At 42.8% G+C, this 12459-nt stretch overlaps 1 protein-coding gene across 3 annotated transcripts in view; it reads left to right on the forward strand.

The window, feature by feature from the left end:
• COL6A3 (collagen type VI alpha 3 chain) overlaps positions 1–12459 on the forward strand; it is a 98355-nt gene that overhangs the window by 13663 nt on the left and 72233 nt on the right. For 2 of the 3 annotated variants that reach the window (XM_033172295.1, XM_033172302.1), the window contains exons 2-4: positions 2956–3096; positions 5174–5791; positions 10616–11218. In XM_033172295.1, the coding sequence (XP_033028186.1) occupies positions 3006–3096; positions 5174–5791; positions 10616–11218 (1312 nt within the window). In that variant the 5' untranslated portion in view covers positions 2956–3005. The remainder of the gene's footprint in view (positions 1–2955; positions 3097–5173; positions 5792–10615; positions 11219–12459) is intronic. The other variant, XM_033172311.1, reaches the window with a different exon arrangement.

Raw genomic sequence — 12459 nt, forward strand, 5'->3', positions numbered from 1 at the left:
CATTCCCTCCCTGTGAAACGCCACATCCATCACTTTTCACATCTGAGTTTATTGGCACTGCATCAGCGCATGTTTGTGTAATATATTCTTCAGCTGTGTTCTTGGATCACAAGAGAAGAACATCCCCACCCCACCCCCCCTTAAAACTTTGTTCTTCGGAGGGAACGAATGGCATTACATGAGCTACAGCTGCATATGCATTCTCCTTCAAAGGAGAAAACTGCCTTCATTGCCATATTTGTATAATTAAAGAGCCAACAGGCTTGGCCTGCAAATACTTTCAAGCGTTTATGGAGAGAAGAGGAAGAATGCCTACAGAAAAGAGAGCCTGCGGGCCAAGCAGATTTGCCTCTGAACACAACAAGATCAGAAATAATTCCTACTCTGCTTGAAAGAGGAAACGGAAGGCAAAAGGAAGCCTTTTACCAATCTGGAGGACACGAACTTCTTCAAGCATTTCATTTTCTTTTCCTCTTTGAGTTTTTATTCCTGAATATGTTACTTCTCTTTCCCCAAGCAGTTGAGCTGCCTCAGGTCCTGTTCTAGACTTTGGGTCGCATCCAACTAAGTTTTGCTCATAATAAACCCATTGAAATCAATGAACCTAGTCATGTCCATTAATGTTGATGGCTTGCTTTGAGTATAGAATCCTAGAGTTGGAAGAGACCCTAAGGACCATCCAGTCCAACCCCCTGCCAAGCAGGAAACACCATCAAAGCATTCCCGTCAGATGGCTGTCAAGCCTCTGCTTAAAGACCTCCAAAGAAGGAGACTCCACCACACTCCTTGGCAGCAAATTCCACTGCCGAACAGCTCTCACTGTCAGGAAGTTCTTCCTAATGTTTAGGTGGAATCTTCTTTCTTGTAGTTTGAATCCATTGCCCCGTGTCCGCTTCTCTGGAGCAGCAGAAAACAACCTTTCTCCCTCCTCTATATGACATCCTTTTATATATTTGAACATGGCTATCATATCACCCCTTCACCTTCTCTTCTCCAGGCTAAACATACCCAGCTCCCTAAGCCGTTCCTCATAAGGCATCGTTTCCAGGCTTTTGACCATTTTGGTTGCCCTCCTCTGGACACGTTCCAGCTTGTCAGTATCCTTCTTGAACTGTGGTCTAACCTTGGAGTAGGTCTAACCTTGGATAGAATCCTATGTAATAACTAACTAACTAACTAACTAATCTGACAGCCCATTGTACCTACCCCAATTGGCCCAGTGGGATTTACTCACAGGTAAATGTATCCTGGATTGCAACCCAAATTCTTTAACCCTCAGTCTATGTGCTTATGAAAGCAAGTAGAAAGTCAAGTATGTGTATATGTCCTTTTGATGTATTTTGTGATTTTTGTCTTGGGGACTGCCCTAAGATCTGCAAATGAAATGTGGCATATAAATTTAATAAATAATAATGATAAGAAATTTATTGCCTGTTTCAAGAATGTGAAAATTGCTTTGAGAAAGAATTTGTGTTCTTTTACATGAATTGTGTTTCTGTGAGGCTATAGTTTTATCATGAGAACTGAGACTGAATACCATATTTGTGAGGTAGGAGGGGAGGAAAAGAAATAATTACATTTGCAGAGCAGTTTCTGTAATACGTATGAGAGTGAGGAGTTCTTTTAGGGAAATTCAGAATAGAAAGGAAAATAAGTTGAGTTATTGTTCCTTTACTGGGGTAGTAAATCTATATATGGACTGTAGCACTTCAGACTACAGGCAGAGGCTTATGAGACAGAATGATCTACCCTATGAAAATCCTTCCATAGAGAGAACTAAAGAAGTTCTCATTCAGTATTCTTTTTGAGCTGCTGGTGTGCACTGGGCAAAACCTTGTTTTGTAGAGGCACCTCTCATCTGCAGCTTGGAGCAGAATAGCCCACATGCAAGTTGACCAGTGAACTAGGTGACAGTCAGGACACATCTCCAAAGCACTGTTCGAGACCAGTTCTCCTGGTGCCACAAGTGATTGCACAGAAGCTCCCTTCTACACCACTTTTTCCTCACTCTGCAGGCCTGTCCAGGCATGCCAAAGAACACGTGAGGGCAGAATTGGGGGTGGGGGGGTGGGGCACATGATGCACTTCTGGGATTCCTGCCCCTCTGCAATTTCAGTTGTCTTATGTAACTTATGTAATATAAGTTTTCCAATTACAAGTTACTCTTCAGCAGCTCTCACTGACAAGATAGTGCACAGTTTCAAAATTTTAAGTGATCTGGAACTCTTTTAGTTCCAACTGGTTTGTTTTTGACAGTTGTTTATTTTTGTTACAGAAACATGTTGCTTGTCATTAATGAGCTCAGACTTCCTTGTCTTTCATGTTGTGTTGCACATGCTGAGTTAAATTGGCAGAGAAGTTGAGACGCTGAAACACTTTTGGCTAATTGGAATGAGGCATCTCCATCTTCATGGGGCAGGGATAACGCTTTAAACTTCATGCACAGATGCTGTTGCAGGAGCTCAACCCTGTTTCAGACCTTGGCATTACACACCTCGTGGCAGCATAGCCTGGATGAATCCGGATGATGACCGGTGGGCTGCAGTCTTTGGAGCTCAGCCACGTCGCCTCAGAGGAAGAGGGAACCTGGGAGAATGGAGGGCATGGGAGGTTTCCTTGCGTCTTACTTTATCAGCTGGGGAGGTAACAGAGCTCTGAGGTGCTGTAGCTCCCCCCTCCCAAGCACCCCTGGGCAGGAAGGCAGCTCAGCCAATGACCTTCTCTTCCTAGAAGACAGAATCTATTTGCGCCAGTAACAAACGTAGGCTGAGTGCCCCGTAAGTAAATACTGATGGCCTAGTTCTCATTTTTGTTACATGACTGAAAACAGTTATTAATAGCAAACTCAAAATCATTATGGTATGTGTGCTTGGTTCGTGGAATGAGTGAGTTATGTAGATTTCCCATTTGAAGTTCTGTGGGAATTTTCCTGACAGCCTCTCTGTTTCTTTTCAGATCTAAGAACGGGTGCTTTGGGAAACTAGCCAACCCACCTAAAAAAGAAAATGAGGAAACACCGGCATTTGCCTTTCGCAACCATCTTTTGTCTTTTACTCTCAGGCTACCATAATGCTGATGCCCAGCAGCAAGGAGCTGGTAAGTTGCCATTATCTCTAGGTAACTTGCCTTTTGATGTCTTGAAGTTGGCAGAGAGTGAGGACATGTATTTTGGGCCCTAACAAATATTTGTTCAATTCAGTTGTACCAACTGCAGCTGCATATCCCTGAAACTCTGTTGCGTTTCCATAAACACGTTCATTGCAGTGACCCCATGACAGAGACTGGAGACAGATCTCTGTGAATTAAGTCATTGCCCCTGCATTACCTCTTTCCCCCTTACCTATTGCCTTTGCTTACTGGTAGAAATAGTAGGCTGATTTGGATATACCAAGTTTAATTTTCAAAACAAGCCTTAGGCTTGTGCGCTCTCTCCTCCTCCAGCACAGCCACAGAAAATTTTGTCTCTGTTTTAGTTTAGTCACCGCTTGCCATGACAAACTGTAGTTCATTTTAACTATGGTTGGTAGAAACAAGCCAACTTCAAACCAGCTTCTTTTGTTTTCACTAACTGTGCTTAATCTGAAATGGAAGAAGGGGAAGGAGATGCATATGTCATCTTGAGGCTTGCCAAGGTTCACTATGCTAAACTATGGTTTAAAGTTACATCCAAACACGGCCAGTGTCTCTCTTGGTATACATACATAGCACAGGAAAAATACAGGTATTTTTTGGCAATGGAAGTCTTCCACCTTCCACCCTCATTCTCATTATTACAATATAAAAGAGTAAACTATTCCCACCCCCTTTCAAAAGTGATCAAAAATTAGTCTGAGATCAGTTTTTTAATGTTCTAATGTGCTAAGTAGTATTACAGAATATCTGAGGGTTATTGCAGTAAGTCTTTATAGCATTCTTTTTTCTACCAATTATTGGCATGCAATTCCAGTGAGCTTTTAAAACCCCAGAATTCTTTCCTGCCTCGGATCAAAATTCCAGTTGGAAAATAATGTCCACATTTCCCTGACGCTCCCACACTTCCCTGTCGCCCAAAGCCCTCTGTGCCAGACCCCAGTCCATCAGGCACTACCCCTGCTTCCCATCATGCAGAAGTGGCTTTCCCTGGGTGGGCAGGGGGTGGAGAGGCACAATGGTAGCTTTCTGGCAGCAGAGTCACTGCTGCTTACTTGGAGGAGGTGAGAGGGAGGGAAAGTGCAGAGGTTGGCACAGGTTGTGTGCACTGGCAAATGGACTCCAGTGGTGGACCCACCCTGCACTGACCTCCCAGCCGTGGTAGAGGTAGTTCTCCCAAGGATCCTTGCAGCCTAAGCAGCCTGGTGATGGAAGCAGAGGCAGTGTGGGCAGCAGGTGGGAGGAAAACACAGCTCCTGTTCCCACTGTCTCTTCATAGGCAAGTAAAGGGCACTTCACGAGGCACTTCCTAAGTCTTCAGATAAACTCAGGAAAATGGTTCAAATGTTTCTTTTTTTTCTGTAAGAAGCATGTAAATAATTTCAAGGGTTGACATTTTAAATCAGTACAAAAAAATCTACCCATTACTAGTGTGATATTTTTTCATTATTACATTTCACATTACAGTGTGATATTTTTCAGCACTGTGCTAACGTAGCATGTGGGGTGGACTTTTCTATTGCTCTAGTTATTTGCTGATTCAGCCAGTGTTACAATAAGGCTGTTAACCTTGCAAGTGGAATAACTTCAATTCCCACAAATGCAGCCAACAAAATCAACAACCAAACTGCCACTGTATTCTTCAGTGACCTATTCAGGAGCTGCTACGATTGGATCCACAGGTTTTGAGTATGACTTACAGTCACTGGGAAAGGAAGACACATAAACACATCAGGCTTAGGTAAAGGAAGCCCATATCTAGAGAATATTCCTTTGGAAGAAGTTTCTGTAGCAAGAAACAGCCATAAGTTTACGAGGAATAAAATTATATATTCAATGTACCATATATTCAACACGAGCAAGCTGATCTGTTGGAATGAGCTTTCCCCCCCCTTCCTCCTGCCCCCATTTATTGGGTTTATGGGTTCATAAGCTCTGTGTTCCTGCCAATTATGCCAAGCAGGGTATATGACTTTAGAACAAGACTCCCATCTCCTGGCCTGTGGCCTCAAGAAAATCATAAATCCATGTGTTTTTTTTAAAGATGTGAAAATCGGTGCTGCTGCTGATATAATATTTCTAGTGGATTCTTCTTGGAGCATTGGAAAGGAGCGTTTCCAACTTGTTCGGGAGTTTCTGTATGATGTTGTAAAACAATTAGATGTGGGTGGAAACGATTTTCGGTTTGGTCTGGTCCAGTTCAGCGGAAACCCACACACAGAATTCCAGTTAAACACATACCATACTGTACAAGATGTCCTCTCCCATATTTCACACATGCCTTATATGGGGGGAGGAACCAAGACCGGAGAAGGATTAGAGTTTCTAATTCGGAACCATCTTTCCAAAGCTGCTGGAAGCAGGGTGAGCGATGGCGCCCCCCAGGTTATTATAGTGTTAACGGATGGACGGTCCCAAGATGACGTGGCTCTGCCGTCATCTGTTCTTAAATCTGCCGATGTAAACATGTTTGCCATTGGAGTGCAGGACGCAGTGGAAGGGGAACTGGAGGAAATAGCGAGCGAGCCCCTTGACATGCACTTGTTCAACCTAGCGAACTTTACTGCTCTCCACGGCATTGTAGGAGACTTAGTTGCAAGTATTCGCTCATCTATGACTCCAGAAATGGCTGGAGCAAAAGGAGTGATTAAAGACACCACAGGTAACGCTGTTCTGCTGTGTGATATTGCAATACTGGTACTACTCAGGGGAGGTGTTGCAATTGGTGATCTCCCCATCATTTTAAACATTTGGATGTGTGGACCAAGGGCCTTTCCCGGCAACAGTAGCCACAGGCATGTTACTCTTATTGCTTTACTGATGCCAGGTAGATAACACTCTCTGCTTTCATTTTTTGTTGAAGTGGGCGAGACGAGTGGTATCGTGGTGGGGTGATACTCAAAGAATCCTAGGAATTAAATTAAAAAGATGGGAGGAAGAAATAACAAAATAGTGAAGTTCTGCTGCAGATCTCCCTGCATACACCCTGCATGAGGGATTCCGTGCTTGAGTGCTATGGTCAGGGAGTGCCTAACCTCTAATAAATGTATACAGTTATGAGTTATATAAAGTATTTTAAAATTTTACAGAGTGTCATGTAGATGGGTGGAATGTTGCTTATCTCACTACAGCAAGAGATCAGTAACTCAAGGGAGTGCCGGAAAAAAATTCTCTGCACACACACGGGGGGGCTGTGTTAGAGCAAGATGCCTGGTCCCTCTCCTTTTCAGCTGCTGAGAATTGTCCGGAAAGGCCCTAAGTTGCACATCTGAGGGGTTAAAAACAAAGGCTGCTCAATTTGGCATATTTTTTGCTATAGGCTCTAAAGCAGAATCACATGAAATGAAGTCCAAGATGCTTCCTTATCCCGTGGTCATTACTAAAGTACATTTAAATGTGACATAAAAGATTGTTATTGTAACAATGCGAGGGAGGCTGCTGCAGCCAAGATAAAAGTGTGTTCAAGAACACCTGAATGAAGATCTGTCAAGACTCCATCAGTATACCTGCAGATACAGAACTAGAACTAAATGAATGTTGCTTGCAAAACTTAAGCTCCTCCCCTCCACTGATGTTCCTCCCTAGAGCTACACTTTATGTGAAAAAAAGTATCAACGGGTATGTGCCCAAGGACTTTCCCAAGATCAGGTGTGGCCTCCTTCCTGTTCTCAGGTTATATATGGGCTTGAGATGCTGGGCAAAGAGCTCCTTATAGTTTTCTTAAGCCCAGTTTCCTTGATGGCCACCTGGAGATCCCCCTTTACCTGTTAATCTTTCCAGGTGCCGCGTGCTTTTCTCCCATCACTTTTATATGACCCCGCCCCTTACTACTCACTACTAGAGGTAGGGGAGGGGGCATATAAAAGGGATGGGAGAAAAGCACACCTGGCAAGTCTAATCAAGGAAACTCCTACGATGAAAGAGAGAGAAATGGAAGTCAGGCAAAGTGGAAGATTTCCTCTTACTTCATATCTTCCTGTTCCTCATTAAATGGAAGGAAACGGGAACAAAATGATTTTTTAAAGGGAATCCTGAATGTGAAAAACTATTGAGTTTAATATGATAGAACAATTCTTTCGCAATGTGGACTTCTCAGACCTTTGTTTTTATACCCTGGGATGCATGAAAGGAGAAATGGATGTTTTGAATGTTGCAGGTTGACAGCAATTTGCAGGTTATAACACTCATCTTGTCTTGTCTGATTAACTCCTCCCTTTAGCTCCATTATGTGCTCCATCATCCGCCATTGCATTGCTGCATGATACACAGGCAAACAGATGTTTCTCTCATTTTTCTGCAAATCTTATGGGGCAATATTCAGATTCATTGAGGTCACTGATGAGCTGGCCATTTAGATATCAAAATGATTTTTTAAGTAAAATTTTAAAAAGCGTATCAGAAACCTATGGTAATCTTTGTTGCCAGGAAGGACTTTCATCACTGGCTTTAAAGGAATTGGAACTGATTCCCAGATTTTGGTGTAAAGATTCACCATGTAAAAAAGGTCATTTCAAGGCAAGACATCTTCATAATGTCCTCTAGAGAGCTTGAGCATGTTGGAGGCAGAGATGTGAAACACATATTGTAGGATCTTCCCTTTACCTCTAAGGGTTTAGGAAAGTACGCATTCATCTCCGGGTCTCTTTGAGAGTCTTCTGCCAGAGCTTAATCTGTACTCATCAAATATCTGGAGCCAATATGGTGGGATCCTCTTATCTGAGCAGAAGCTCTGATTTAGCTCTCACATCACCACGAGATTCTTGGTTCATCTTTATGCAATGGTACATATGAGTTCATGGTCAGGCAGAGCCCAGCGTGGAGAGCTGGCTTGTGAAATATATATTGCAAATGGTATACGAGTTAAACAGTGCTTAAAGGTAACTGTGCACAAGGACTATTCCAGTTATTCACAGAATGTATTATTCAAAAATATTACTAAAGTTGCTGGCATCCAAAAGTAATTTTCTTTTTCTAGATATGGACATATAATTGGCTTAATAAGCCTATATATATATATCAAGGCATAACATGATATTTAATCAATTACCTTTTTACCTGAGATAGAATGTTAAACCCAACAGGTGCTTTTTACAGCCTCCACATATTAAATGTCATGATGATATGTTCCCAAAGTTGTATTAAAGGACAGATTTTGGTCATGCTGGAAATGAATTACTTGACCAGTTCAGAGTTCACTTTTGTCGTTGTCCTGATACTGTACATATTTTACTGCATCATGATTCATGACTAAGTCACTGCTTCCTTTCTAAGCCAACAATCCTTTGCTCAGTTGTGTAACAAAGCATGCTTCAATTTGCCCTCCACCACCAGCCTAATCCTTCATTGTGTACTTCAGTAGAATGGTATTTCAGTGGTGACAAATTATCCAGCTGTTATGTATCCTTCCTCCCTATTTCTTTGAGATCAGCAGTGTTTCAGTTTATGGGACCTTCAGGTCATGTAGTAAATACCAGCACACTAGGTTTTTGTGGCCAACAAAGAGTGTGGTAGTTAAAATGGCAAGACAGAAAACTTCAAGCATTCCAGAATGTTCAGTATATTTATTCATCACAGATGTGTCCTGTCCCTTCCTGAGGGGCCTGAGGGCGAGAGTTATGGAAGATCAAGTTACAAGTGAGGTTGTTTAGGATCAGCCATCGTGACTTGCTTAAAGTTTTGGGCCAAAATCTCAGTGGTCCGAGTCCATCGTTCTCTCCACTTGTAGCATAAACTGTGAGATAGTCACTGTAAAAGAGCAAATGCTGGCCAAATTTGATCTAAATATACTTTAAAGATAATGTAATACCAGAGTTTGGTGGCTTTTCCTCTAATCATCTTGATGAATTTAAATATTCATGAAATACTGTTGTATTCTTGTGTCATCAGTTTTGGCCATTTTATAATGATGCACTAAATTTTGCTCTGAGCAGAGGATGCTTGTCTATTGTGTGAAGCTAAACATGATCCACATTCAGCTGCTTGTGGATAAAAGAACCAGAGCAGGCGCTGTTCCAGATCAACAGCTTTACGAGAAAACTCCACATATGGAGACTGATGTGTTAAGGGTCATTTGTTAAAAAACAGTGATTTTGCTTAGATTAGTTTAGGACAGTGCAGATTATAGCAAGCAATGGGTGACTTCACCTGACTAATGCCTATGGTAATTAATTTGTGATAAGCACATCCAGTGCCAGCTTACCTCCCATTGAGATGTTCCACGTAATTATACATTTCTTATATCCAAAAACAGCTGATCATTCAGGAAGAATTCTCACATATAAGGTTGGATAATTGTGTTATGACTGGCTTCATCACCTTGTTTTAACATGATTCTGCATTACTTGATTGAATATCCAGTAGTCATATGGTACATGAAGAATAAAAGCAGAAATGTCTTCATTAGAAATGCAATTTTGGACAGTATTCCTATAAATCATGTCTACAAGCATATTTATATAGGTTTTCTTTCTACTCCTTTGAGGAAAAAGGTGGGATATAAATAAATAAAATAAGTAAAAAAAAATTAGTGTTATATCATTAGTGAACATGTAGACAAATATACCTTAAATATAAAGAACATATATGTGGTCAATATACTGTGGTACCTACTTGACCCTTGAAAACACACACAATTCCCTTCTTTCCAGGATTTCTCTAAGAAGCTCTAAAGTTGCTTTATAATTTTCATTAACATTTTAACAATTTTACTTGTACTTTAAGCTTTGTGGCCTGTAAAGTTGTCCCATTACTGCAAGGATTTCTGCCTACAAAGGGGGACTTTCATCTTGCTCTCTCATCTCCCTGCCCACCCCATTGTCCTCCCCATATCTGCTCTGGAGGGTTTGAAACAGAACAGATTTGGCTGCGTGGGTATGCACAGGAAGCCTTGAAAGTCTTACTGTCCCCCCCCCAATAAAAATTTATTATTAAAGTCCCATTTTTCAGATTTGCATTTTGAAGATTTAAAGCTATGCCTTCAGATTTGCACTTGGGCCCATTTTTGCAGGTGTGGGTGGTTATTTGTTGGCCAAATATGCCTGAAAGCACAGCCTGAGAAAATATTGTGCATGGGTCACAGAAGATAGCGGCTATAAAGGCCACACGCCTTAAGCATGAAGGCGACGTTGTAGTGCACAGCCTCATGTATCAGTGTGCACAAAGAGGTGGGAGTGATCTGCTCACAATTGCAAAATGTAATATAAACTATACAATGAAAAGATGTCACCCCCCACCCCAACCCTCAAGTAGACCTACGTGAGAATTCTTTCAGGTCCAATGTTCTTATGCAATTAATATATATGAGCTGGTCATTCATATTCAATCAGAATGCAGAACTAGCAGGCAATTTGATCTTGACCACCTTGTGTTTTGTTCCTCCATATTCGTGTTTCTTGCTGGTTTCCAAAGAAACATGTCAGAACAACTTGCATGGAATCACTTTGTTTAATGCTTTCACCTGTTGCATTTCTCTCTCTCTTTTTTTAAGCACAAGAATCTGCTGACATTATTTTCCTTATTGACGGATCAAACAACATCGGCACTGTCGCTATCGCAGCCATTCGTGATTTCCTTGCAAATTTTATTGAAAAACTCTCAGTTGGAGCTGAGCACATACGCGTTGGGGTAGTGACGTATAGTGACCAACCCAGAACTGCATTCTTCTTGAACAGCTACACCCAAAAAGCTGACATTTTAAATGCAGTGAAGGCCCTTAGCCTGCCGGGTGGCCAGGAAACGAATATCGGGGAAGCCCTTGAGCATGTGGTGCAGAACCACTTCACCCGGTCAGGAGGCAGCAGGATAGAGGAGGGTGTCCCGCAGATCTTAGTGCTGATAAGTGGCAGTGAGTCTAGCGATGACCTTAGAGAGGGGATTTTGGCCATAAAGAAAGCAAGTATATTTTCATTTAGCATTGGGGTTGAGAATGCTGACAATGTAGAGCTTCAGCAAATTGCTACTGACGGAAGCTTCGTGTATACTGCCCTGGACACAAGTAACCTTGGCGAACTTCAAGATCTCTTACTGCCAAACATTGTTGGAGTGGCCCAGAGGCTCATTTTGTTAGATGGCCCAACCATGCTTACAGAAGGTATGTATTTTTTTTTAATGAACCATTGTATTGCATTCAGTTATTTATACTCATTTATGGGAGCTTATAAACAGCCCTCTTAATTGCCTGAGGAGTCAGAGTGCAGCATGGCTTTACATAGGCTCCTGAAGCGAATGCATATAGAACTTTGAAAACATATATCTAAATACAGTGGTACCTCAGGGGCGGGGGGTTATGAACTTAACTCGTTCCAGAAGTCTGTTCTTAACCCAAAACCGTTCTTAACCTGAGGTGTGCTTTTGCTAATGGGGCCTCCCGCTGCTGCTGTGCCACCGGCGTGCAATTTCCGTTCTCATTCTGGGGCAAAGTTCTCAGTCCGAGGTACTACTTCCGGGTCAGCGGAGTTTGTAACATGAAATGTTTGTAACCCGAGATACCACTGTATATAAAATGCACAAGTGCAGATGGAGCAATTGCCGCTGTGGTCAAGTGTGGCTGGGGGATGGGAAAGAGGCAAGATCTCTGAGCCCCACAGCTGACCTACGAGATCTTTGGCACTTGGAGAACAGAATCCTTATGGTGCCCCTTCCATGAAGACGGTGAATGTCCTGTGTGAGTGCCTGGAGGCGGTTGGAGGATGGATGGCAGCTAACAGATTGAGGCTGAATCCTGACAAGACAGAAGTCCTGTTTTGGGGGGACAGGGGGCGGGTGGGTGTGGGGGACTCCCTGGTCCTGAATGGGGCAACTGTGCCCCTGAAGGAGCAGGTGTGCAGCCTGGGAGTAATTTTGGACTCACAGTTGGACTCACAGAGGCGCAGGTCAATTCTGTGTCCAGGGCAGCTGTCTACCAGCTCCATCTGGTACAAAGACTGAGACCCTACCTGCCCGCGGACTGTCTCGCAAGAGTGGTGCATGCTCTGGTTATCTCCCACTTGGACTACTACCATGCGCTGTATGTGGGGCTACCTTTGAAGGTGACCCGGAAACTACAATTAATCCAGAATGCGGCAGCTAAACTGGTGACTAAGAGTGGCTGCCAAGACCATATAACACCAGTCCTGAAAGACCTACATTGGCACCCAATACGTTTCAAAGCACAATTCAAAGTGTTGGTGCTGACCTTTAAAGCCCTAAATGGCTTTGGCCCAGTATACCTGAAGGAGCATCTTCACCTGCATCGTTCGGCCCGCACACTGAGGTCCAGATCCAAGGGCCTTCTGGCGATTCCCTCACTGCAAGAAGTGAAGCTACAGGGAACCAGGCAGAGGGCCTTCTTGG

Source organism: Lacerta agilis, chromosome 1, assembly GCF_009819535.1.
Source record: "Lacerta agilis isolate rLacAgi1 chromosome 1, rLacAgi1.pri, whole genome shotgun sequence".
NCBI classification, from domain to species: domain Eukaryota; kingdom Metazoa; phylum Chordata; class Lepidosauria; order Squamata; family Lacertidae; genus Lacerta; species Lacerta agilis.